General features: G+C 51.0%; 1 protein-coding gene across 5 annotated transcripts; it reads left to right on the forward strand.

Moving 5' to 3' along the window:
* The first annotated feature begins 1,284 nt into the window (after window positions 1-1,284).
* Window positions 1,285-27,949, forward strand: LOC100279251 (uncharacterized). Of its 5 annotated transcripts, none has more exons than XM_035966865.1 (16): window positions 1,285-1,464; window positions 1,548-1,631; window positions 2,348-2,488; window positions 2,576-2,646; window positions 8,325-8,418; window positions 20,498-20,575; window positions 21,218-21,284; window positions 21,421-21,506; window positions 22,982-23,032; window positions 23,349-23,396; window positions 24,755-24,875; window positions 25,934-26,114; window positions 26,657-26,794; window positions 26,892-27,004; window positions 27,331-27,426; window positions 27,508-27,949. In XM_035966865.1, the coding sequence occupies exons 1-16, from the start codon at window positions 1,315-1,317 to the stop codon at window positions 27,612-27,614; spliced, it is 1,626 nt and encodes a 541-aa protein (XP_035822758.1). In that variant the 5' UTR covers window positions 1,285-1,314; the 3' UTR covers window positions 27,615-27,949. The 5 variants fall into 5 exon arrangements, with proteins under 5 accessions (XP_035822758.1, XP_035822759.1, XP_035822760.1 ...); XM_035966866.1 differs by having other exon boundaries at window positions 1,286-1,464; window positions 27,340-27,426; NM_001360949.1 differs by having other exon boundaries at window positions 1,308-1,464; window positions 27,358-27,426; window positions 27,508-27,826.

Here is a 27,949-nt window from a genome sequence, read left to right on the forward strand (position 1 = left end):
TGAATATGTGCTTCAGTTTGTGCAACACAAGACATGCTAGAAATTTAACTATTTATTGCTGACATTAATATTTATGAAACAAGGATTGTGTGGAGCTCATTTGATTTAATGATGCGATTCTAGGAATCCCTTCCTTCAAACATTAACGCACACATTTTTGCATATATACTCCTAGAAAATGGAAGTTTGGAGACCCCTCAAGTACAAGTCCTTGTCGAGGCAAATTTTTGCACGCGTTCTTAATTAAAAACCTTGGTTAAGTTTTTTTAATAGATATACCCAGTTTCTTAGGCATACTTCTCTTTGTGCACAATATATAGGAAATGATGACTAACTATCAATTACCGTCAAATTTACTCAATTATTTCCACAACACTTTTACAACATGCTGCTTATAACTAGCATATATGAATGCTCATATGTGAAAAATAAGGATATGAAACTTATACCAAATGTCGTGTTAGCCACTCACAGGAGTACATTATTTATCTCCCAAGTTGCTTGAGCTATTTTAACCTACTTATCAATACATGTAGGTATGCTATGCTAGCTTTGATGAATGTTCAATTCGGAAGGATGAGTTGAACCGTATGCATTTAGTTCTTTCTCATCCTTCCAAATTGGGTTCTTGTTGTGTTCAGTGAATGATTAATCAAGTTTTTCCAGTTAAATCTTCGACTCTGAATAGATACCAGAGCATTCAGTCTATACTTAGAGTATAATATTAGTGTTAAGGTGATATTTTGTTACATGGATTTTGCATATCATAGTGACGGTTGTCGTTCTATATCTATGTTTTATACGGATTTTTAACTCTCGTGGCAACGTACGGGCACATATCTAGTGGAGGGATTAAGAGGGGGATTATGGGCCTCGGTTCGTGGGCAGTTAATCTCACGTAATCAGTATAAATACTTCAGTTTATATGGGAAAAGACACTGAGAAATCGAATAACATAAATCCACCTAAACTTATCTGAGTTTTCGTTGAGGTTGCATCGGAGTCCTTGGCCTCGCGCCCAGGAACTCGTCGGAGTCGTCCGCTCACGCCGGCGGTGGTACCTGCCTCGGCCACGGGTGTGACAAGTGGTAATGGGCATGATCAACTTTCCTAGTTGAACTATTAACTATAGTGTTTGATGTTTTAGAGTTAGTTTGGAAACTCTATTTTCCTAAAAAAATTATTTTTCTCAATAGAAAATAATTATTTTTGAAATAGAAAACCTAGGTTACAAACAAACTCTTAACTAATTTTAGCGGTTAACTACTAGTTAGCTACTGAAGATTCCAAAACCAACCCCCCATCCACGCCGCGATGCTCCGCCGCCGCCGGGCACCGCTCCTCCTGGCCGCCGCCGCCGCGGGCGCCGCGCTGGCTGCCACCTCTCCCTCCGGCGAAAATGGTCGAAGCGTCGCCTCCGCGCTCCACCAAGGCATCGCTCGCTCCTCCCGTTCCGTCTACACGGTTCGCCCTCCCGTATCTGTTGCTATTACTCCTGAGTTTCGGATGCTGCTTTTGCTCGATTTTCTAGCCGTTGGCTGTCGCAGATTGGTTTTGTGATGGCAGATTACAAGTATTCGCTGAGGGGTCTGGATGCTGGATCGGCGGATTACCGTGTTAAGCTCTCCAAGGTATGGGTTCTGCCCAGCATGTGATGGTGTGCCGTGCCAATTATATGTATTTGTTAGCTGGTTGAAGGCATTTGTTTTACCACCATATTATGAACTTATGATTGTATCGTTGATCAGCTGTTTTAAAATCGATAGCTAAAGGTTTGGAAACATTAACTGGTCCTCTTGAAGTTGTTTGGTAGTGATGCATAATTATTAGAAACCCAACAAGATCACCATGTGACCATGTATTCTTTCTGTGTTGTCTAATTGGTCTGTGCTGAAACACATAATGAATCAATTGTTTCTGGTGTACTAACTAGATCACAAGTTCAAAATCGTTGCTTAGTAGGCAACATAATTGAATGCCTGCGTGGCCTTGGTCAGTAGCTTCCTGGACTCAATTTTAGTTATTTCTATGCTCTCTATTGAATATGTACAATTAGTATTTTATTTTAGAATGTGACAGTTCATATACCTAGATCTTTAATCCTTTCTCTGACTGACCCCAATCATTATTACCTAAACCATGCAATTGAATATACTGCATTCTACGAGTTCTCCACTCATTTGAGCTGGCATGCCATAGTATTCTTTTTTTACAATGGTTGTACCCTGCCCTTTGATATAGCATCTAATGTTTCTGGTGCGTTTAAGAGTGAGTAACCATAGTCTACAGATGATTTTAGATTAGATGAATGCTTAAATGATACTCCTTTTTTTTTGCTTGAGTGTAGGTTCATCTGCGGTCAGCAAAAAAACTACTTAAACTATGTGAAGTGAATGGAGGGTTTTATGTCAAAGCTGGTCAATATGTATCTTCACTAAGACAAGTGCCAAAGGAGTACTCATCAACTCTCTCCTGCCTGCAAGACCAGGTTCACTATTAGTGTCTACCTGAATGACATTGTATAGATATATGACATTACTTGTTATTTACTATAATTTTTTTTCTAAAAACTCAGGCAACTCCATCCAAGTTTCAAGATATTAAAGCAGTAATAGAGCAGAACTTTGGCAAGGAATTGTATGACATGTAAGTATGTGAATGTTTATCCTTTTTGGATTGGCTATTTATTACTGGTACCTGTGGCCGGAATGGATTTTTTGTAGTTTGGCTATTGTGTCTGCACATACTGGTAGTTCTGTAATCCATCTTGTACCTTTCATTCAGCTGCTTGTGTTGAATGTTCTTTCCAGCTTGTTCCTTGTGTACTTCCGCAATTCCCTTCCGGCATTCTTAATGAATCATTTGCCTGTTTTTACATTAATTCAAAATTCCGGGGTAGTAGAAAGAACTTTCTCATCATGTCTATGCCATTGACATCTGTCAAGGACCTGGAATCCCCGACTTGCCGGACCACGGCTACGTAGCTCGTAGCCGTCGGCCGTCCTCTCCGGTTGGGGTTATGCCCCCCTAACCGCAGGCTTGTGAGGCTGGAGGTGGAAGAAGAGACAAATTCCTTATTGCTATAACCGTGCAGCATAGCTGGGTATATATGGCCGTCGGCCACCTACAAATGGAGCAAGTCTCCTTGATTTTCTCTAGCCTGATTGATTGCTTCTTTCCTATTCTTATCCCTCTTTCCTAATCTCAGCCCCTGCTATCTGTGGCTGATTTGCAGCACCTGATTTTAGCCCTCTTTCCTAATCTCAGCCACTTGCCATTGGTGGCTGATTTGCAGCATGCGCTGCTGCCTGCTCTGCGGCCGCGCGCTCGGTTGCTCGCCGGACATCACGCGCGCGCCTGCGCCTAGTGAATGTATTACCGTACATGACATCTCTCCCGGCCTCGAAAACCAGCTCGTCCTCGAGCTGGAACTGTGGAAAGCTGGCCGTGAAGTCTTCAAGCTCCTCCCAAGTCGCTGCCGTCGCTGGTTCACCCTGCCACTGAACCAGGACCTGTTTAACGCCGCGAGCTAGGCGGCCAGCCAAGACCCGTGCAGGTGCAGACACGGCGGCGCCGTTGAGCGTGGCTGGCAGCGCCGGCGGTTCGGATGGTGGCGATCCCACAAACTTTCTGAGAACCCCCACGTGGAAGACGTCGTGGAGTCTGGCGCCGGCCGGAAGCTGTAGGCGGACTGCCACGTCGTTGATGACTTCCTTGACGCGGTAGGGCCCGACATAGCGCGGCTTGAGCTTGCCTGCTGCCGAGCGTGGCAGTGTCGCGGACGGCCGCTGCCGTAAGCGAAGAAGGGCCCAGTCGCCCACCTGGTAGATGACTCGCCGGTGGTGTTGATCGTAGGCGCGGCGCTGGGACTCTTGAGCCTGGTGGAGACGGTAGCGGACGTCGTCGAGGAAAGCAGCGCGCTCCTCCATCTCTTGCGCCACCGCGGGAATGCGTGCATCGCCCGGCTCATAGGATCGGATGGTTGGCGGGTCGCGGCCGTACACCACCCGGAATGGCGTGTCGCGGAGTGATGACTGGAAGGCAGTGTTGTAGGTGTACTCCGCCCACGGAAGCCACCGGAGCCACTGTCGAGGGCGGTCGCCGGTGAAGCAGCGAAGGTACATGGCGATGACGCGGTTGGCTGCCTCCGACTGGCCGTCTGTCTGGGGGTGGAAGGCGGAGGACATGAAGAGCTTGGTGCCCGTGAGCTCCATCAGCTCTGTCCAGAAGGCCGAAGTGAACACGGCGTCGCGGTCCGAGACGATGGACTGCGGAACGCCGTGCAGCCGCACCACTTCGGCGAAGAACGCCTGCGCCACCGATTCTGCCGTGTACGGGTGCGCCAGCGGGATGAAATGGCAGTACTTGCTGAAGCGGTCGACGACGGTGAGGATGACCGTCTTGCCTTGGGCGCTGGGCAGCGCCTCGATGAAATCGATGCCGATGTCGGCCCACACCGCCGAGGGGATCGGCAAGGGCTGTAGAAGACCGGCCGGCCGCAAGTGATCAGACTTGTATTTTTGGCACGTGCCGCATGCCTTGACGAAATCCTGCACAACACGGCGCATGTTTGGAAAATGGAAGTCGCGCTTCAGCCGATGTAGGGTGCGTAGGACGCCTTCGTGGCCATCGTCGTGTATGGCAGCCACTATTTCCTGCAGGAGAGGGGACGATGCCGGGATGTAGAGGCGCCCATGCATGGCGACCATCCCGCCCATGATGGACCACGGCGCCGTACGTGTGCCCGCGCGAATTTCCTCGCAGATGGCGACGAGGGCCGGGTCCGTAGCTTGGGCTTGGCGTAGCCGCGTGATGAAGTCGAAGCGGGGTGCGGATATAGCCATCAGCGCGCCCTCCTCGGTGTCTTTTCGGGACAGGGCGTCGGCGACGGTGTTCGTGGCACCCGAGCGGTACTCCACCTCGAAGTCGAAGCCCAGGAGCTTTCCCACCCAATGGTGTTGAGGGATGGTGGCCAGCCGCTGGTCGAGGAGGTACTTGAGACTGAAATGGTCAGTCTTGACGGTGAAGTGCCGACCCCACAAGTATGGCCGCCAATGGCGAACGGCCTGGACCAAGCCGATAAGTTCGCGCTCATAGGCGGCGAGGGCGCGATGCCGGGGAGCGATTGGCCGGCTGAAGAACGCGACCGGGTGTCCCTCCTGGACAAGCACCCCGCCGAACCCTGTGGCGGACGCGTCGCACTCCACCACGAACGGCTTGCTGAAGTCCGGCATGGCGAGCACCGGGGCGGAGGACACGGCTGCCTTGAGTGCTGCGAACGCTGTCATAGCCGCGTCGTCCCAGACGAAGCCATCCTTCTTGAGGAGGGCCGTCAACGGGGCAGCCACGGTGCCGTAGTTGTGGACGAAGCGGCGGTAGTACCCGGCAAGGCCGAGGAAACCGCGAACTGCCCGGACCGAGCGAGGTGGCGGCCAGTCGCGGATGGCGGCCACCTTGGCCGGATCCATAGCCACCCCGGCTGCCGAGATAATGTGGCCGAGGTAGGAGACGGCCGGCGCGCCGAAAGAGCACTTCGAGCGCTTGACGAAGAGCCGGTGGCGCTGCAGCTCGTCGAGAACCGCCCGGAGATGGCGGAGGTGATCGGCCCAGGTTTTGCTGTAAATTAGAATGTCGTCAAAGAATACCAGGACGAAACGGCGGAGGAATGGTCGGAGCACGTCGTTCATCAGCGCCTGGAACGTAGCCGGAGCGTTGCAGAGTCCGAACGCCATCACGAGGAACTCGTACAGGCCATCGTGCGTGCGGAAGGCGGTCTTGTGCACATCCTCCGGCCGCATCCGCACCTGATGGTAGCCGGACCGAAGGTCGAGCTTAGTGAAGAACTTGGCGCCGTGGAGCTCGTCGAGCAGCTCCTCTACCACCGGGATCGGGAACGCGTCTTTGATGGTGAGGGCGTTCAGGGCTCTGTAGTCGACGCAGAAACGCCAGGAGCCATCGGGCTTCTTGACCAAGAGAACCGGTGACGAAAACGGGGAGTCGCTGCGGCGCACGATCCCTTGCTCGATCATCGCGGCGCACTGACGCTCCAGCTCGTCCTTGTGGGCAGCCGGGTAGCGGTACGGGCGGACAGCCACCGGCGATGCGTCGGGCTTGAGGAGGATGCGATGGTCGTGGGCGCGCTTGGGAGGCAAGCCCGAAGGAGCGGCGAAGAGCCCCCCAAACGAGTCCAGGAGAGCCTCCATCAACGCATCCCCCCCTGTCATGGTGCGCACCGCCGGCTGCGCTGCGCGTGGGGTACCCGTCCAGGAGACCGAGCGCCCTGGGCGCTGAAACGTCATGCGGCGGGTGGCGAGGTCCCACACGATCGGTCCCAGGGCCCCCAGCCAACGCGTGCCGAGGACGACGTCGTACCCGGCCAACGGCATGACGAAGAGATCGGCCGGGTATGGTTCGCCCTCGACGAGGAGCGGCGCGTTGCGGAGGACGCCGGCACAGGAGATCCGCTCGCCGTTAGCCACCATGGCCGTGAGACGTGGACGGCGCTGGATGGGGAGGCCCGACCGGTGTGCTGCCGTCGCGGAGATGAAGTTGTGTGTACTGCCCGAGTCGAGCAGCGCCACCAGGGAGGCCGGACCGAGGGTGACCGCGATCTGCATGGTGTCAGTCGGCGCCACCCCGGCCACCGCCTGCAGGGAGAAGAGCGGGGCGTTGGGCTCGGCCGCGCCCGTGTCCCCGTCGACCCCGGTGTCATCGATCTCCACCCCATCCACAAAAAAGAGACGCCTGCAAAAACGATTGTGGCCCCGAGAGTACTTCTCGTTACAATTGAAACATAAGCCTTGCCGACGACGATCCGCCATCTCCTCGGGTGACAGGCGGCGAGCGCCCTCGCCGCGCGCGTGTGCTGCACCCACCGGCGGCGCTGGCAGGGCCAAGGGAGGAGGTGGCGCCGGTAGTGTCGGAGCGGCTGGTCGTGGAGGGGGCGCCGGCAGAATACCCCGCGCTGCCGGTCTTGTCGCCGCCTGGACGCGGGCGATCTCCAGCTGTTCCACCTCCCGCGCCAGGCTCATCGCGGCGCTGAGAGTGTCGGGGTGTAGGATGCGCACCGAGTGACTGAGCGGCGGCAGCAACCCCCCCGTGTAGAGCTGGACGCGCTGCGCCTCCTCCATCGGACCGGCGTGGGGTAGGAGTTCCTGGAAACGGTTGGAGTACTCTTCGACCGAGCCGGTGCGGCGGCATTCGGTGAGCTCGAAGAAAGGCGCGGACCGGCTGGTCGGCCCGAAGCGCAGGTTGAGCTGCTCCTTGAACCGGCGCCAGGACGGGGTGCCGTCATCCTCTTGCAGCTGCATGTACCATAGTTGCGCGGTGCCTTCGAGACTGTATGAGGCCATCCACACTTGCTCCTCTGGCGAGGAACGATGTTGGCGAAAGTATGACTCACACTTGTTGATGAAGAGGAGAGGATCGGTCTTGCCATCAAACCGAGGGAAGTCCCATTTCTGGAACTTAGGCAGGCGGTCGGTGTCGCGAGGGCGTTCCTGCATGGTGCCGCCGGCGGACGACGACGCGGACTTCTCTTTGAGGCCGGAGATGTCGGCCTGCATCTCCTGCATCATCTTCACGACGTCGGCAAGGGTGTACTCCGACATGGTGCTGGGGGCAGAGGAGCGGGTGGGAGATGGTGGTGTTGTGCGGCTGGTGGGGGGTTCGGTGGACTGGGAATTGCTGGACGAAGATCGCCGGACTCGTGATACCAAGCTGTCAAGGACCTGGAATCCCCGACTTGCCGGACCACGGCTACGTAGCTCGTAGCCGTCGGCCGTCCTCTCCGGTTGGGGTTATGCCCCCCTAACCGCAGGCTTGTGAGGCTGGAGGTGGAAGAAGAGACAAATTCCTTATTGCTATAACCGTGCAGCATAGCTGGGTATATATGGCCGTCGGCCACCTACAAATGGAGCAAGTCTCCTTGATTTTCTCTAGCCTGATTGATTGCTTCTTTCCTATTCTTATCCCTCTTTCCTAATCTCAGCCCCTGCTATCTGTGGCTGATTTGCAGCACCTGATTTTAGCCCTCTTTCCTAATCTCAGCCACTTGCCATTGGTGGCTGATTTGCAGCATGCGCTGCTGCCTGCTCTGCGGCCGCGCGCTCGGTTGCTCGCCGGACATCACGCGCGCGCCTGCGCCTAGTGAATGTATTACCGTACATGACAACATCATTTTAAGTCTTGAACTTGTGAATATACAAACTGTTGCACTTTATCTCGTACTTTTGTTTGTTTTTCTGTGGGTTAGGTGCTATATAATTCTGTTTATAGTACCTTATATTGTGAAAAAAACATAAATGTTAATATGTGAGTATCAGATTCCTGGAATTTGACGAACATCCGATTGCTGCTGCATCAATTGCTCAGGTTCATCGAGGTCGATTGCATAACAATCAAGATGTAGCTGTCAAGGTGAGGTTCTTGTTCAACTGCCTCAATTCCTGTTCCATTTTTGCTAAGATATTGGTATGCCCTCTTCTCCTTAGGTTGTAGCTGTGTGTGGTAGGTGGCCGCTCCTTGAGCGGTTGGCGATGAGAGGAGGCCGTGGTTCTCACGGCCTGGGAGAAGACAGCAGGGGAGGAGAAATTAGGGCAGGGCGGCGGCTGATCAACAATATGTTGATCACAGCCTGTTCTCATTTTATTGCAATTAAGGTATAAATAACCTCCTATTACAGATTAACCTAAAAGGCCTTTAGCCTCTTTATTCTACTGCTAAAAGGGCCTTGCTAACAGCCCACTTAGCCTAAGCCGGTTCAGCCCCCTAATTAGGACTACCAGCCTTGTTGCGGCGCCTGTACTGGACGCCCACCATAACATCTCTCGGCTCCTCGAGAAACAGCTTGTCCTCGAGCTGAAATTTGGGGTAGCTTTCTCTGAACCGAGCCAGTGGTTCCCAAGTTGCCTCTGATGCTGAAGACCCGGACCACTGCACAAGAAGGTGCCATTCTTGGCGGCGTAGTCGTGCGCGCAACACGCGCTCAGGTGTTGGCAGGACCCTCCCCTGGTGCATCTCTGGGAGGGCTGGAGGAGCACTTGGCGTATCACCTTTGAAGGGTTTGAGCAAGTCAACATGGAAAACATTATGGATGCGAGCGTCATCTGGAAGTTGCAGCCGATAAGCCACCGTGCCCACCTTTTCCAGCACCTGAAACGGACCTGCATATCTTGGACCCAGTTTGCTCTTCTTGTTGCCAACTAGTGCTCGTGCCTGGCTGTGTAGAAGTCGCAGCCATACCCAGTCACCCACCTGGAATTCCAGCTCACGATGGTGTTCATCATAGTGCCGTTTTGCATATGCCTGTGCTTGCAGTAATCTTTCTCGAACATCCGAGAGAAAAATGTCTCTGTCTTTTAATAGATCGTCGACTGCATCTGTGGCTGCTGTTCCTTGTGTATACGACAGTAAGGGTGGTGGTGACCTTCCATAGACCACTTGGAATGGTGTAGTGCGGAGAGCTGAGTGAAAGGCAGTGTTGTAGCAATATTCCGCCCATGGCAACCAATCGACCCACGCCCGCGGTCTATCTCCTGTTAGGCATCGCAGGTACATGGCTATAGTTTTATTGACGACCTCGGACTGTCCATCTGTCTGGGGGTGGAAAGCCGTGCTCATGCGGAGTTTGACCCCAGCCACCTTGAAAAGATCGCGCCAGAAGCTGCCTGTAAAGACTGGGTCACGATCGCTGACAATGGAAAGTGGAAATCCATGAAGACGGACTATGTTGTCAAAGAAGGCTCGTGCCACTGAGGCTGCAGTATAAGGATGTCCTAGGGCAATGAAATGGGCATATTTGGAGAACCGATCCACCACAGTTAGTATGACTGATTTGCCGTGCACCTTTGGGAGGCCTTCCACAAAGTCCATCGCTATGTCTGCCCAAACTTGTGAGGGAACTTCTAAGGGTTGCAGCAACCCTGCTGGGTGTAAGGCCTCGGTTTTGTTTTTCTGGCAGACTGTACATGACTTGACAAAGTCACGAACCAGAGTTCTATCATTTGGAATGTAGAAGTCTGCGCGAAGCCTGTGTAATGTCTTTTGGAACCCCCCATGTCCTGCGCCATGTGCTAGCTGTAGAATATGAATTATTGTGGGTGATGTAGGTGGTACAAATACCCTGGACCCATGTAGTATTAGGCCCTCTTGGATGTGCCATGGCGCCGATTGGGTGCCATTGAGGATCTGTTCATGTAGTTGTTTCCATTCCGGTCTGCTGCTGCCATCACTGCGTATTTCATCATATAGCTGGAACGATGGTGCAGATATGGCTAGGGACTCCATTGCTTCAGCATCCCTGCGGGAGAGAGCATCCGCCACTGTGTTAAAACGTCCGGGTCGATATTCAACGGAAAAATCAAACCCGAACAGTTTACTAATCCAGTGGTGTTGCGGAACAGTTGAGAGGCGCTGGTCCAACATGAACTTGAGGGCGAAATGGTCTGTTCGAACCAGAAAACGACGGCCCCATAAGTACGGCCTCCAATGACGTACTGCCTGCACCAGACCGATGAGCTCGCGTTCATAAGCAGCGAGCTTCAAGTGCCGTGTGGCGAACGGTCTACTGAAGAAGGCAATTGGGCCGTTGTCTTGATGTAGCACTGCCCCAAACCCTGAACCGGATGCGTCACAATCCACGATGAATGATTTGGTGAACTCCGGAAGGTGCAAAACCGGTGCTGTAGACAGTGCCTCCTTGAGTGCTGTAAATGTTGTGGCTGCTTCTGCTGACCATGCAAAACTGTCTTTTTTGAGGAGTTTGGTTAGGGGAGCTGCAATTGTGCCAAAGTCCTTAATAAATTTGCGGTAATAGCCCGCAATTCCCAGAAATCCTCGCAGCCCACGAGCTGATTTAGGTGTTGGCCAGGCGGTGATTGCTTCGACTTTGTCACTGTCCATAGAGACCCCTGATTCTGAGATGACATGTCCCAGGTATACAATAGAAGTGGCTCCAAAGCTGCATTTAGATTTCTTGACAAATAAACTGTTGGTGCGAAGTAAAGTCATCACTGCTCTGACATGTTGAAGGTGGGCTGACCAGGACGGACTGTATATCAATATGTCATCGAAGAAAACCAACACGCAGCGTCGCAATAGGGGCTGCAGTACAGAATTCATCAAGCTCTGGAACGTCGCTGGTGCATTGGTAAGACCAAACGGCATGACCAAAAATTCAAAATGACCATGATGTGTACGAAAGGCTGTCTTCTCAATGTCATCCTTGTGCATACGGACCTGATGGTACCCTGAACGGAGGTCCAACTTAGTGTAGAATCGAGCTCCATGGAGTTCATCTAGCAACTCGTCAACCACTGGTATAGGATATTTATCCTTGATAGTGTGTTCATTGAGGGCTCTGTAATCAATGCAAAAACGCCATGTATTGTCTGGCTTCTTCACTAGGAGGACCGGGGCTGAGAATGCGGATGTACTGTGTCGGATGATACCACGGCGAAGCATATCCGCACATTGAGCTTCTAATTCATCCTTTTGCAATTGGGGGTAACGATATGGACGAACAGCTACTGGTGCAGTGCCTGGTTTTAGGTGGATCCTGTGGTCACAATGTCTGGCTGGCGGTACTGACTGTGGTTCCTCAAAGACATCCTCAAAGGACTGCAGCAAGTGATCCATCATGTGCTTGGGTTCAGTGCTGATGCTACATGTGGTTGGTGTAGTGGTGTCTGTTCGGACGGACCCCAAACCCTTCCACAGTATGCGCCGACCTTCATGCCAGAAGGCCATGCAAAGGTCCTGGAGATCCCATAATACTGGTCCCAATGTTCTCAGGAATGCTGTCCCTAGAATGATCTCAAATGTATCCAAGGGAATTGCATACGCCTCAATGGTGAACTTCTCCTTGTTGATGTCAATGGCTGCGCGACGAGTTACTCCCTGGCAGAAAACTGGGTCTCCATTTGCCACCTTGACATGGCGACCTGGTGTGGGTTCCAAAGTAACCCCACACTGCTGTGCCGCCTTGCAGTTGATGAAGTTATGTGTTGAACCCGTGTCAAGTAGGGCCAGTAGCTCCTGACCGTTGAGGACTACCCGCAGCTGCATGGTGTCCTCCCTTCTAATCCCAGTTATTGCATGTAGGGAAACCACTGGGTCCTGCTCTTCCTGGTCATCATCTGTGTCACCCTTGATCTCATCGTCAGCAAAGTCTGTGACCTCCAGATAGAATAGCCTGGGACAGCGGTGGCCTCGTACATAGGGCTCGTCACAATTGTAACATAGCCCTTGTTTACGTCGTTCCGCCATCTCGGCGGGGGTGAGGCGCTTGAACGGGACTGGTGATTGTGTTGGTGGCTACTGGGGTGTATTCTTGGCAGCATTGTCGGTCATGTGTGTGAGCACTGGTGGCCGACCATATGGTCTGGGGGCCCTGCCAGTCTGCTGGGGCTGTTGACCACTATCAATGACCTGAGAGCGACGTTCATATGCCCTTGCTAGTCGAGAAGCCTGCTGCAGATTCTGTGGGTTCATCAGCTCGACATCGATTTTAATCCGCTCTGGCAATCCCGCCGTGAAGAGCTGCACTTGCTGGTCAGGTGCCAACGGAGAGGTGTGGCACAACAGAGACGAGAAGCGCTCTTGGTAATCATCCACAGTTGTCCGGAAACGAAGACGGGCCAGTTCGCCTAATGGGTTGGTGCGTAGTGGCGGACCAAAGCGCTCATTGCAGAGCTCTTTGAATTGAGGCCATGTCACCGTTGCACAGTCCCGTTCCACCATGAAATACCAGGTATGTGCTGCTCCCTTGAGGTGATAGGAGGCGAGCCACACTTTGTCCTCCTCAATCGTACGTTGGCCTCTGAAATACTGCTCGCAGTGGTTCAGCCATTCGAGGGGATCCTCCTTCCCATCAAATGTTGGAAACTCCATCTTGTAGAGTCGCGGAGCTCCTGCGTCGAAAGACTGCGGGGTGGGATGGGTTGGGATATGCTGTAATGGCTGCTGTGGTATGTATGGTGGAAAGGATGGAAGAGGTGACGGCGAGTGGGGCATGGGGATTTGGTGGATTGGTAATGTGTTGGATGATGGTGGAGCTGTAGCTGGTGGTGGCCTGGTGGAGGTCGATGGTGCCTGTGTCTCTGGAATGCCGCCATAACCTGGGAGACCGTAAGGAAACCCTGGATGGTTGCCGGCGGCGGACACTATGGGAGTTGTGCGCCCATCGATTTCTGTCACATGCAGCGCCAGATTGGACACCTTGGTGGCGAGATCTGCAAGGGCCTTCATCATGGTGTCCATCTTCTGCTCCAGGGCTGCGCTGGTGGTGTTTGGCGCCGCAGCAGATGCGACTTCGCTGGCAGTGTTGTCGTCGTTGCCCGGCATCTCTGATACCAGATTGGTATGCCCTCTTCTCCTTAGGTTGTAGCTGTGTGTGGTAGGTGGCCGCTCCTTGAGCGGTTGGCGATGAGAGGAGGCCGTGGTTCTTGTTAGAATAGGAACCCATACCCTAATCAGGGGTTGGGAGTGGTATTAAATAGGGAGAGTAACTGGGCCAAGGCCCATTACACAGGGGTATAATGGTCATTACACAGGGAATAGCACAAACCCTAGACGGGTAGTCTAACACCCCCCCGCAGTCACAACTCTATCCTGTACAGATGTTGAGACTGGATCGGAAGTCTAAAAAGACACTCGACGGTAACCCCTTGGTGAAGATGTCGGCGAACTGAAGCGTGGTGGGGACGCTGAGAACGCGGATGTCACCGGCAGCGACACGCTCGCGGACGAAGTGCAGGTCGATCTCCACATGCTTCGTGCGCTGATGCTGCACGGGGTTGGTGGAGAGGTAGACCGCGCTGACGTTGTCGCAGTAGACGAGGGTGGCGCGCTGGAGGGGACTGTGGAGCTCGTGGAGGAGCTGACGCAGCCAGGAAGCCTCGGCCACGCCATTGGCCACGGCACGGTACTCGGCCTCAGCGCTGGAGCGAGAGACGACGGGCTGCCTCTTGGCGGCCCAAGAGACGAGGTTGGCGCCCAGGAAGACGGCGTAGCCGGAGGTGGACCGGCGCGTGTCGGGACAGCCAGCCCAGTCAGCGTCGGTGTAGACCACGAGCTCCGACGTCGGGGATGGGCGGAGTAGGAGACCGTAGTCGAGGGAGCCGCGGAGGTAGCGTAGAATCCGCTTGAGCGCAGTGAGATGGGGCTCCCGCGGAGTGTGCATATGCAGGCACACCTGCTGGACGGCGTAAGCGATGTCGGGCCTGGAGAACGTGAGGTACTGGAGCGCGCCGGTGAGGCTCCGGTAGGACGTCGCGTCGGCGACCGGAGGCCCGTCGTCCTCAGAGAGCTTCGCCTGAGTGTCGACAGGCGTGGAGCAGGGCTTGCAGTCAGACATGCCAGCCCGCTCCAGGATGTCGATGGCGTACTGGCGCTGATGGAGGAAGAGACCCTGGGGCCGACGTTCGGCGGTGACGCCGAGGAAGTGGTGGAGGGGCCCCAGGTCCTTCATCGCGAACTCCCGCTGAAGGGCGACGATCGTGCGCTGAAGGAGGTCGGCGGTGGATGCCGTGAGCACAATGTCGTCGACGTAGAGTAGGAGGTAGACGGTGTCGTCGCCGCGCCTGTAGATGAACAGGGACGTGTCCGACTTGGCCTCAACGAAGCCGACAGAGGCCAGGTAGGAGGCGAAGCGGCTGTACCAAGCCCGTGGCGCCTGCTTGAGGCCGTACAGGGATCGGTTCAGCCGGCAAACCAGGTCCGGACGGTCAGCGTCGACGAAGCCGGTGGGCTGGCTGCAGTAGACAGTCTCCGTCAGAGTGCCATGGAGGAAGGCATTCTTGACATCGAGCTGATGGATCGCCCAGTCGCGGGAGAGGGCGAGGGAGAGGACGGCGCGAACAGTGGCGAACTTGACGACAGGGCTGAAGGTCTCGTCGTAGTCCACTCCGGGGCGCTGGGTGAAGCCCCGAAGGACCCAACGGGCCTTGTAGCGGTCGAGGGAGCCGTCTGAGGTCAGCTTGTGGCGAAATAGCCACTTGCCAGTGACCACGTTGGTGCCTGGTGGACGCGGCACCAGGTCCCAAGTGTGGTTGGCCAAGAGGGCCGCGTACTCCTCCTCCATAGCGCGACGCCAGTGTGGGTCGGCGAGGGCAGTGCGAACGGAGGAGGGTACCGGGGAAGCGTCGGGTGGAGTGCTGGTCGTAGCGGCTGCCAGGATGAGCCGGTCGACGGGGCGGAGAACGCCAGCAGCGCGTCGAGTCACCATCGGGTGGACGTGCCCGGGGTCGCGATGGATGGCGACCGGGTGGTATACGGATGACTCGGAGTGAGCCACCGGAACGTCGGGAGCGGCAGGAGGGGCCGGCTCACGGCGGTGATAGACGACGGCGGGGTCGGCGAAGCGGGCCGCGCTCGTCGATGGGCACGCGTCGGGGGGTGCCGAGGTAGTGGCGTGGCCGCGGCGATGGTAGACGAGGGCGGGGTTGGCGAATCGAGCCGGAGTCGACGGGGCCGCGCGTGGCGCAGGCGGGGTCGACGGGGCCGCGCGTGGCGCAGGCGGGATCGCCGGGGCCGTGCGTGGTGCAGGCAGGACCGACGGGGCCGCGCGTGGCGCAGGCGGGGTCGACGGGGCCGCGCGTGGCGCAGGCGGGGTCGACGGGGCCGCGCGTGGCGCAGGCGGGGTCGACGGGGCCGCGCGTGGCGCGGAAGAGGTCGTGGGGGCCGCACGAGGAGCAGGTAACGACGCAAGACGGGGAGCCGAAGGTGGGGAAGGAAGCGGATCGGACTCGAGGAGGGAGTCAAGATCGGTGGGTGGGGTGGAGCCAGCAAGGGGAAATACATCTTCGTCAAAGACGACATGGCGAGAGATGATGATGCGGTGGGAGGTGAGGTCCAGACACCGGTACCCCTTGTGGTCAGGGGAGTAGCCAAGGAATAGACAGCGGGTGGAGCGAGGAGAAAGCTTATGTGGAGCGGTAGCGGAAGTGTTAGGGTAGCAGGCACAGCCGAACACGCGAAGGTGGTCATAGGAAGGGGCTGTGCCGTAAAGGGCGAAGTGGGGGGTAGGGTGGCGTACCGCCTTCGAGGGAAGACGGTTGAGGAGGTGGGTGGCAGTATGCAGGGCCTCTGCCCAGTAGCTGGCAGGGAGAGACGCCTGGAAGAGGAGACAGCGGAGCATGTTAGTGGTGGTGCGGATCATGCGTTCGGCTCGGCCGTTCTGGGCAGAAGTGTAGGGGCACGAGAGACGCAACTGGACGCCATGAGTGAGGAAGAAGGAGCGAGAGGCGTTGTTATCGAACTCGCGGCCATTGTCACACTGCAGAGCACGGACCGGGCGGCGAAACTGAGTGGATACCCAGGTGAAGAAGTGTGTGAGGGTGGTGAATGTGTCCGACTTCAACCGAAGCGGGAAGGTCCAGAGAAAATGGGAAAAATCATCCAAAATCACCAGGTAATATTTATAACCAGAAAGACTGAGTACAGGGGAGGTCCAAAGGTCACAATGAACCAGATCAAAAGCCTGCTCAGCCCGAGAAGAAGAAGTAGTAAATGGGAGACGAGTATGTCGGCCTAACTGACAAGCATGACAGAGACCCTCAAAATGTCCCCTACTACATGAAAGATCGAGACTACTGGTAATCTTGGTCATGACGTCGGGTCCAGGATGGCCGAGACGTCGATGCCATGTGGTGGAGGAGGTGGTGGAGACCAAGGCAGGAGGTGGAGACACGCCGGCGGTGGAGGGCTGGAGCGTGTAGAGAGGCCCCGAGCTGTCACAGCGGGCGAGAAGGGTCCTGGTGGCCAGATCCTTCACAGAAAAACCAGAGGGGTCAAACTCAATGGAACAGGAGTTGTCAGTAGTGAATCGACGAACAGAAAGAAGATTGTGGGTGATGTGGGGAGCTACGAGAACATCGTTGAGGTAAAACGGCCCAGGGAGAACCGAGGCACCTACTGAGGTGACTGGCAGAGTGGAACCGTTTCCAACGACGATCGAGGATGGGTGAGAGGGGAGTGGGGAATGAGAGCGAGAGAGCGTGCCTGCCGTGGGGGTGGTGTGGTACGAGGCACCGGAGTCGATCACCCAGTCGGAGGGGGGTGGGGTCATCGCCATGGTGCTGAAGGCAGCAGCGAGGGAGGTGCTGTCCCAACCACCAGCCGGCGGGGACCAAGGCGTCGAGGTGTGGGTCCCCGGGGGCAGGAGCGTGGGCGGAGCCTGGGGCACGACGGGAACACCATAAGGAGGTGCGCCGTAGTGAGGTGTAGTCAGGAGGGCGGGCGCCGGAGGACGGGGGGCACTCGGTGCCTGGCCCGGCCACATGGCGATGGTCCCGGTCCAGGGGTTGTAGAAGGACGGCCACGCGTGGCCGCCACCCCGGCCGGAGGGACCACCACGAGAGGAGCCGCCGCTCCCACGGCCGCCCTTGCGGGAGCGACGACCCCCGTCGGTCGTAGAAGTCGGACGAGGGGCCGCCGGGACGGCAGGAGGGGGGCGGGTGGGAGCCCCGGTCGACGGAGGCCGGGTGGCCTGGCCCCCCGAGGGCGGCTGACCACTGGTGGGAGCGCTGTAGAGGGCCGAGGCAGGAGTGGGTGCCTCATTCGCCATGGTGAGCTCCTCGAGGAGAAGCTCGTTCCGCACGGCGTGGAAGGTGGGGAAGGGCACGCTCCTCTTGATGAGAGCCTTCAGGTGGCCGTAGCGGGGGCTGAGGCCACGCAGGAGGTTCAGCACCAGGGTACGATCGGCAACTGGCTCGCCGAGATCGCGGAGAGAGTCAGCCAGACCCTTCATCTGGCGGCAGTATTCTCCCACGGAGAGGTCTCCCTGAGAGAACAGGTGGAACTGGGCGTCGAGGTGGAGCGCCCGCGCATCCCGATTCCCGAGGAACTGGTCCTCGAGAGCGAGCCACGCCTGGCGAGCAGTGTCCGCCTGATCGCGGATGATGTCCTGCAGCTCAACGGTGATGGTGCCGTGGAGCCACGAGAGGACAACGCTGTCCATGAGGCACCAGGAGCGAGGCGGTGGGGCGTCGTGATCGACGAGGACGTGATCGTCGAGGACGAACCGCCGCAGCGTGAGGAGGACCTGTCCGCGCCAGCGGGGGTAGTGGGAAGACGCCGGATCCAACACCACGGACACGAGGGCCCGGATGTTGTGCAGACCAGCGGCCTGAGCGTGAAGAGCAGCGATGAGGTCGGCGTCGAGGTCGGAGTCGCGGGGGTCCTCCGGGGGTTCCACAGGGGCGACCGGCGGGCGACCGAGGAGGCGCTGCGTAGTGGTCATCTGGGTGGTCAGAGCGGCACCCAGAGCACGCTCTCGCTCCAGAGCGAGGGAGGCGGCGCGCTCGCGCTCCCGCGAGGCCGTCACAGCGGCCTGGATCTCCGCGAGGGTGTCGACGAGCGGGGAGGCGACGGTGGGAAGTGCAGAGGGCGTGACGGCGTGGCTCCAGGTGGGTGAAGTGAGGGTGGGAAACCCCGGCGGAGATCCGCGGCGCAGGGTCAGCGGGGAGGTGGCAGGAAGCGGCGCAAGGCCGGTGATGTAGGGGGCCCCTCCAGGGGCGGGCGCGCTGCTGATCGCAGCGGGGGTGATGGGGCCGGTGGCGGCAGAGGTGGTGCCGTCCATGGCAGCGACGGCTGGAGGAAGTCACGGCAAGGAAAGAAGCCGGGTCGGGGAGGGAGCGAGGTAGGGAAGCCTGCCTGAAGAACAACACCGGAGGGAGCAGTGGAGGTGAGCGGCTGCTCCCTGCTGCGTCCAGAAACAGAGGAGGTCGCGGCCTGGAGCGGTGGTCGCGGCAGAGGGAGGCGCGGCCTCGGACGAAGGGACGTCCGCGGCCGGGGCGGGGCGTCGGAGGCGCGGCACCGGGAGGGCGTGGAGCCGGGGCGGGTGCCCGCGCGCGGCCTGGACCGGTGGTCGCGGCAGAGGGAGGCGGCCGCGCAGGGGCGGCGGCCCTGTGAGCGGCGGGCGCGCACAGACGGGAGCGGCGACCCAGGGGAGGGCGGCGCGCCGGGGAGAGGGGAGGGAGGCCGGCGGCCGGAGGTGGGTCAGGGGAGGGCGGCGGCTGGAGCCGGCGGCGCTGGCTGTGTGGAGGCCGGCGGCGGCTACAGTGGAGGGAAAGTCCCCTGGCGGCTGTGGCTGCTCGGGGAGAGGAAAAAAATACTAAACCTAGCTGATACCATGTTAGAATAGGAACCCATACCCTAATCAGGGGTTGGGAGTGGTATTAAATAGGGAGAGTAACTGGGCCAAGGCCCATTACACAGGGGTATAATGGTCATTACACAGGGAATAGCACAAACCCTAGACGGGTAGTCTAACAGTTCTCACGGCCTGGGAGAAGACAGCAGGGGAGGAGAAATTAGGGCAGGGCGGCGGCTGATCAACAATATGTTGATCACAGCCTGTTCTCATTTTATTGCAATTAAGGTATAAATAACCTCCTATTACAGATTAACCTAAAAGGCCTTTAGCCTCTTTATTCTACTGCTAAAAGGGCCTTGCTAACAGCCCACTTAGCCTAAGCCGGTTCAGCCCCCTAATTAGGACTACCAGCCTTGTTGCGGCGCCTGTACTGGACGCCCACCATAACAGATATATTGTTGTTTCAAGGAATATATCATCATGATGGTTGCTAACAGTGTTAAAGAGCCGTCAAGAAAATTTGCATTACAATGCTACATGTCATATCCAGTTATCCACGAATTCAATGTTCTTGTTTATATCACAACTCCAGTTTTATCTGTGTGGATACAATGTGACTAACATTTTTAGAATACAATATGGCTGCTGTTTTAGTATACAATTCACCCTTTGAGAAGGGTATATGTATTTATGGAATAGCTTTTCAATTTTAAAATACCATACAATTTCAATTTAATGGTGCGCATTATACCAGTTTGGACCCATTGCATTTTATTAACACCAGAAGTAAATTTAGAAGTTGGGTCACTTTTAAATAGGTGTTGATTGTCACCTTAAGGCATGGTTTAAGTGGAGCATTCCCATAAAAAACTATATGAAGGGAACTGGTTCTAAACTGAAGCAACTGAGCTGAACATGAATATTTCATCAGGATTGCCTTGAGTTGAAAACTATATGGAGGGAATTGCTTCGAAACTGAAGCAACTGAGCTGAACATGATATTTCATTAGAATTGCCTCGAGTTGAAACTTTATTGTGGTTATTTTAAGTATATTGGTATATCTAACTTGGTTCTTATGGTTTAATTTTGTCTTGTATATATAATATATGTTTAGTCTAACGTTGAATGAAGTGTAGAATTGTTAGTAAACAAGGTAGGAACATGGTTCTGCTGCATATATTGTTCTTCCCATTTTATCGTTTTTAGTGGTGCAGTGAGCACAACATCATCACTTAGTTCATTCAGAGTACAGAAAACGCCTGCAACAGATATTCCTCTATCATACGCATAGATGATATACCTATACATATCCTGCCATATACACATGTAAATTTGCTTGAGTTAGTCTTAAATCTATGAAAATCGTAGCGAGCTTTCATACCAATTTTTGTTACATCTAGGTTCAATATCCTGGATTGGAGCAGCGAATGAAGATAGACATTATGACAATGTCATTCTTGTCAAAAATGGTCTCTTGGGTATGAACACCAACATTTTGTTTCCTTTTTATTGTGCAATGCAAAGAAGAGCACGACTTGGTGCAGTGGTGAGTGCATGGTTTTTAAAGCGGTAAGGCGGTCCAAGGCGTTGGAGCACCGCCTGGACGCCTAGGCGAGGTAGGCGGGCAAGGCGCCTAGGCGTTAGACCACCACCCGGACGCCTAGGCGACGCCTTAAGAACAGAGGTTGAGTGGTCTTACTGAGTCAGGCCGTGGGTTCGAAGCAGCCTCTCCGCATTTACGGGGGAAGGCTTACCTTGGTTTCCTTTCTCCAGACCCCACTCATGTAGGAGCCTCCGGCACTAGGTCTGCCCTTCTTTTATTGTGAAATGCTAATAATTTGCCAGTCAGTACATCTAATTCATCATAGACTGTATATGTAGCAGAATGGAAGTCACCATAAGTCGACTGCTTTGAGCAAGCAGGACTTGGTGTGATGGTACCCACTGTACCATCATGTTGTCTATTGTGTTATTGTTGTAATTTGTAGGGCATGCTTTCATGATTGTTGTACTAATTAATTTTTTTACCAATCAAAACATTTACGTGAATCACCTCCTGTTCTAGCATAGTTTCATAATGTTCTTTTGGCTGGCACAATGCTTTATCTTTTTCTGTGCAGGTTTTTCCTGATTATAAATTTGACAGAATACTAATTGAATTTGAGAAATCCATGACAATGGAGCTTGGTAAGTGCATCCAGTTTTTTTTATTGTAAACATCAGATAATGTATTATTGAAATAACTGTATCTTTTAGTCTACTCCAACTTGCTTGGGACTAAAGGGCTTTATTGTTGAAATAATTGTATCTTTTAAATTTTCAGATTTTACGCGGGAGGCTAAGAATTCTGAGAGAACAGCCAGCTGCTTCAGGAAAAATAGTGTTGTTAAAGTGCCTTATGTGTTCTGGGTATGAGCCTAATCAAAATTGTGGAATTGAGGTTGAAACAGTATCTTAGAAATTAGAAGAATAAACATATCGTGGTTAAATCCACTATTTAAAAGTCAAATCATTAATTTTATCTGTTTTACTCAGTGGTGGAGGGAGAGGGGGGCTAGGGAGTGCATCCTCCTAACCTCCTGAGTACTTCACTAGTACACCCCTATTAATTAACTAAAATATAGAATTAGTACTAATTAGTGATTATTTGTAATGTTCTTTGTGTGATCTTTAATAGCATTTATACGATCTAGATTAATGTTTATGTTTTCTTCTTCTGCTCTTTTGTTCTTGTTATTATTTTTGTAGTTTGTATTATTATTTAAATTAGATTGATCAGATAGAGGTTAGACACTTAAGGTTATTTAAATTACTGTTTGTCTTGTTATTTCTCCCTCTGTTAATCTCTAGTATATGTTTTATGCTTGTTTTTCTTTTATCTTCCCTCTCTCCATTTATGTTATTACTGTGATTTTTTGTATGAATTAGAATGGTAGGGTGATTATATGTTTTAGGATTTTTTTTTTGGTCCTCCCTCCTTCATTTATGTTAGTACCGTGATTTTTTTGCATGTGAGTTAGAATGGTCGGGTGGAGGTTAAAGACTTGGTGCAAATTATTTTTCCCCTTTCTATGTAATTTCTGGTGTCACTTTAGATTTTTAGTTTGCCTTTGTATCGCAAAACAAACGTTGACTTGATTATTATATGTGTTTTTACCAAGTCAGTATATATATGTGTGCATGCATTATCTATATTGCCAGCCCCCCTAACCCGAAATCCTAGCTCCGCCCCTGGTTTTACTGTGCTGTATTGTGCAGCACATAGGCCCCACCACACATGCATGCACAACACACGGTCAACAAGAACATAAACTTGTTCCTAATGACTGTTCGGTTGTCACTTTTGTTTTTTCTCAAACATGCAGGAGAGCTGAATAACAGTTCACTAAAACTTAAAAGATGTATCTTAACTGTCTAAGCCTACCCCTGTAGCACCAGTTACAAAATGAGAAAGATGACCCAGCTACCTGAACCTACCCCAGCAGGGGTAGTGTCTGGAGATCCCTCGGCCTTGCTGTACACCACAAAGATCCTTCGTTGATCACACTTGCAACACTCTATGAAGAAGACTTTAGGTCTGCAGACGCACCATTGAAAACACAATTGTTCTGGTGTTTCCACAGCTCCCAAGAGGCCAATTGGACCAGACCATTGAAACCTTTACTATGTGTCGATGTCTTTTATCCTGCCTTTTTTAGAACACAGAACTACTAGCTAGAAAAAGGTCTCTCTCTCTCTCCCTCTCTCTCTCTCTCTCTCTCTCTCTCTCTCTCTCTGGCAACACTGCACATGTGGCGTCACTTATGCTTTTACATATCTGAATTTGATTACGGTGTGAACTATCTTGCTTGGCATTTTTGTGACAATAGCTAAACCTGTTGCAGCAACTTACAACCAGGGAGGTTTTGACGATGGAGTTTTGTTATGGACACAAGGTAAATAATGAATCCTTAGACCCTACTAATGTAGGAGCCTCTAGCACTGAGTCTACCCCCTCTAACTTATGTATACGAAGATTATGTTTGCGCATCATTTTTCTATCACTAGGTTTCTTGTGGAACTCCTAGAATTTCATCATGCAATTGCTTGGTTGCTTAACCACCTAAACCATGTGCCAAAATATCAAAAACAAGATGTATTCCATTACTTAAAAGATTATGGAGGAAGAATAAAGGGAAGTCAGCCTGGAGAGAAGGAAAAGAAGCAATCAGAAATTACTTACTAGTCCCTTTTGCTCTTCTGTTGTGACAGGTTAACGACTTGGACTTCCTGCGGAAAACAGATATTAGCCCTACAAAGGTTTTTAGCTTCACTCTGACGTTAATCTATTTTTATGTCATGAATCATTTGATTTGAAGGCTTTTTATGTCCTACAAATATACCAAAAAATGATGTTAATGTATTTTTCTATCTAAATGATTTAACCAAAAGCCTTCTTGTGTGTATACACATTACAAATATAAAAAGAGTGTACCCAGTGCCATAGGCTTCCCGCACCGTGCGGGGTCTGGGGAAGGGTATCTTTAAACGCCAACCCTTACCCGCATAATATGCAGAGGCTAGGACTCAAACCCTGGATCTTCTGGTTAGTAGGCTCTACCGCTGCACTAGGCCCGCCCTTATACACATTACAAATATGGCAAAAAGAAATCTTCAGCTAAATTCATAAACTCATTAGATTCAGGCTCTCTACTCAACCCTTGTTAAATTCATTAATGGTGTGTTTGGTTTGTAGAGTCACTCTATGCTTCATGAGGTGATGCATCATAAGTTCATTCCATCAATTTTGGTGGAATCAACCCACTCCTCATGTATATACTAATTATTAGCTTATGAGGAATGGGGTGGTGATGGATCAATCCATTCTATTCCACAAACCAAATAAAAAAGTGAGGAGTGAGAAGAAGATGGATCACTTTATTCCTCAAACCAAACACACTCTAAGTTCTCGCACCATCACCAGCTGGTTCACCAGAAGGCAGAAGCTTGAACAGCTGAGGGAAGGGCCGGCGTGCAATATATTTCAACACTCTCTCTCACTAAGCTCCCTCATGCCTGTGCCATAGACTGGGATATAAATGGTCTGCAATTGTTCCTTAAATTGTGTTAGACAAGTAGTAACCAGGGTCTTTTCTCTAGTACCATGCTGTTGATTCATGCGCCAACCCACCCAAAATCTAAAGTTTGTTGAGGAAAGGTGTGGACTGGTGGGTGGTGGTGCGCAAATATATGAAATGAAATACTACTTTATTAATTCTCTAGTTATCCTGTATCATCATTCTGATGAACTTCGGCCAGTATGGGTAGCATTGATGTTGCTACCATACACTCCTTGTGATGGTACCTTGTACTTGTTGCTTAACCACACATGTGTTTACATGTTTGGAACGGCATATGGATTTTCATCCTTTGTGGCATCGAAAAATGGGGGTGTTATTTTTTGGTATTCGTTTACATAGGAATACTTTATAGTTTACTCTTGTCGATAAAATGCACAGTCATTAATCAGGACTATTACCTGAAAGCATGACACCATCTGAAGTTCTAAATTATGCACATGCATTTTTTTATATTTCATCATTTGTTTTTGTAACTTAATTTCAACTACGTCTCTTTGTACTTGGTACAAAAAAAACACCTGCTTTTGTATCTTCCAGGTAGCTAAGGCTTTGATTGAACTCTTTGGTGAAATGATATTTGTACATGGTTTTGTTCACGGTGATCCACATCCTGGAAATATATTAGTTTCTCCTGAAGGCCATGGGAAATTTTCACTAGGTACTCATTTTGCTCCTGAACATGGTATTGTTACACTTACTATAATCATTAAACAGTAGTGAAGAAATACTATTTGCATTGAAGAGAGTGGTTACCCCTCTCCCCTCATTATATTTTTGCTCTTCAGGAATTAACACATGAAACACCCTTCAAACTTTTGGTTGTAATGGGACTCTCTTTACCTTGTAGATTTTTTCAGGGTAGTCAGTAGTGCTACTTATCTTGTGCAGTCATGTGGAAATGTTTGCATAAAAATTGCTTTCCTTAAGTACCTATGGGAAAAAAACACTCTGAGCCCAGTTAGGTTCCTTGTCCATATTGCATCTCCTGCCAGTAAACGATTAAATCAATCAGTCCTGAGACAAACTGGTTAATTTATAAATGGGAGATATCAAAATATATGTTTTCTTGGATGGATTGACTCTGAAGGGCAAATATTTATTAACACTTAGACTTGAATGTTACTAAAAATGCTGAGTTGGGTTTTCAATGGTTTATGAGGGCCGAAATAAAAACTGGCATCTCGTAGTTTTGCTGCACTTGTTGTCATAAGCATCTTACTGGTCCACGTATAACTGGTTTCATAAACCTCAAATGTAATTTGTGCCGTATTAATTAACAACACAAGATACAAAAGTAGGAAAACTAGACATAATGATAATGTATCTGGTATTGTCGAATATGAATTCCACTTGTTTCTTTTTTCTCGTACTTCATTGATATAGTGCTCATAAGTGCCTGGTTGAGCCATGCATATATTAAAATGAACTAATTTGCGTTAACAACTAAATAGTTCAGATTTGATGCTTCTGGAATCCCCGGAGATTGCAAATTTTAACCTGTGAAATGAGGCCTTGTTCTTTTTGGAGCAGAGCCTTCTTCCTGCTTTTGAAAAGGCACATATTTAGTTATGGATAAAATCTTTTGAATCCTTATAAAGAGGTTGTAATTGTAGGGCTTTGAGGTAACTAATGGGAGCACTCACCATTGTGCAGAATGAGTTTGCCTCTTCTATTTTGTAGAATCTGGACATCTAAAATGGTGTATGGCTTTTGCAGTTCTGTTGGATCATGGAATTTATAGAGAATTGGACCAAAAGTTCAGATTGGACTATTGTCGGCTATGGAAAGCACTGATATTGTTGGATTCAAACAAAATTCTGGAATTAGGCGAACAGTTTGGCGTTGGCAAATATGCGAAGTACTTTCCTGTAATATTCACAGGGAGAACTATAGAAAGGTATACCATGACATACTAATCATTATCATTCAGCAATAAATATTAGAAAGTTTGTCTCATCAGCATTCATAGGGCATCGTCCTTGAGTCAGGAATATAAAAATGCTAAGCTCATGCTACATAGTTTAATTCTTATCGCACATGAAGCCAATGCACACATATCCTAATGGGTAGGAATTATTTTTAATCATTTGTAAACAATGTTCAAATTTAGTTTCAAATAGGACTGCATAAAGTAAAAAAATGGATCAGTTATTTTTCATTAATGTATTTACTATTTAGTGTTTATACTTTGTGTGAATGGATGGACCTTGCATTGTCTGTTTGTTCCACTAAGTATTGAGCTAGAATTAACATCCGTAGAACTTTCTATGATTCCTAGTTTGATCCAAAAAATGACGATGGATGGCGTCCGCTTGATTATTTTGATGCAAAACTTATGCATCCTCGGTGTACCTCGTGTGCTTGTAGCTGATGTCACAATCTATTTCCTGATTCCTGAGTAAACTAGGTTTGTTTAACTCATTCTGCCATAACTATCAGCAAGTCAGCTCTTGGCACACAAATGTCTGGTGAAGAGCAGAGGCGTCTGAAGGAGGACTTAAACTCTCTTGGGATGGATGATATATCTTCATTTATGGAATCCTTGCCACCGGACTTCTATGTCATACTACGAACAGAGTAAGGAAACTGTTGTCAGAGCACATCACGTTATTGCTGTGAACTTCACTATTGGTGCACCACCAGACTTTTATAAAATATTCGATCTTAATTCCAGCGGACTATTGAGGTCCATTTTAGGGAATCTTGGGGCACCACGCCATGTTCGGCTTCTCACTTATGCAAGATGTGCTATACACGGTCTTGAGAAGCAGCACAAAATGGAGTCTGGTATGTGTTAAGTCAACTGGAAATACTCCCTCTATTTCAAATTACATTACATTCCAACTTTCTTGGAGAGTCAAAACATCTCAAACTTTACCAGAATTATAGAGAACTACAAATATTTATGACATCAAATAGGTATACTATAAAAATATAATTAATAACAAAAACTTTTGATACTTATTTGTGATGATAAATGTTACTATTTCATTATATAATTTTTTGTCAAACTTGAGATGATTTAACTCTTCAAGAAAATTGGAATAACTTATAATATAGAATTGAGGGAATTGTATTGATCATCTTCCTATCCTAGCTTACTGACTGTTAAGGTCTTGGAGATGTTCAATTGTGTTCAGGTGCAATCAGACGTATGTTCTTGAATGTCAAAACAAATGTCAGCTATCTCCGTCTGAGAGTGATTATTGGTGAGTAAGGACACCATCACTGCCCTAATGTTTCAAGTGTGTATAGCACTAACATGTTTGCTAACTAAAAACTGCTCTCAGAAATAGCGGTATTATTAGCTAAAGCAAATGGTGCCAAGCAGAAAGTCGTGAACAAACTCAGACAGATGTTACAGGAGACCAGTCAAGGTTTTCACCGCCGTATGTGATGCCCAGAAGTCAGCGACGTGGTGAAATTAAGGCTACGAGAAAGGTGGGGGAAGTTGGAAGTACGTCAGGACTCCGGAGTAGAATCATAACTGTGATTGTTCTGTTTCAACTTGTAAATTGGAGGTTGTATTGTGTCAAGGAGTCCAATCATAACTGTGAGTGCTCTGTTGTAACTTGTAAATTCTACTTCTACGTCGAGTCTGCGCTCGAGAGTCCAGGTGTTTTTTTTTTGTTGGACCAAGTACGCATCCCAAAATAAGTCTACATCCCAAAATTCGAGGAGTCAAACAAATCTTAATTTGAAGTTTGCCTAAATTTATAAAATTGGTATTAA

The sequence above is a fragment of the Zea mays genome, chromosome 4, assembly GCF_902167145.1.
Source record: "Zea mays cultivar B73 chromosome 4, Zm-B73-REFERENCE-NAM-5.0, whole genome shotgun sequence".
Taxonomy (NCBI): domain Eukaryota; kingdom Viridiplantae; phylum Streptophyta; class Magnoliopsida; order Poales; family Poaceae; genus Zea; species Zea mays.

Bases quoted from the DNA above. Each gene is read 5' to 3' on its own strand.
- LOC100279251 (XM_035966865.1), top strand. From the start codon at position 1,315: ATGCTCCGCCGCCGCCGGGCACCGCTCCTCCTGGCCGCCGCCGCCGCG. The intron at 23,033-23,348 runs GTAAATAATGAA...CTGTTGTGACAG, and splicing joins AGTTTTGTTATGGACACAAG to GTTAACGACTTGGACTTCCT. The intron at 26,115-26,656 runs GTATACCATGAC...CATAACTATCAG, and splicing joins ACAGGGAGAACTATAGAAAG to CAAGTCAGCTCTTGGCACAC.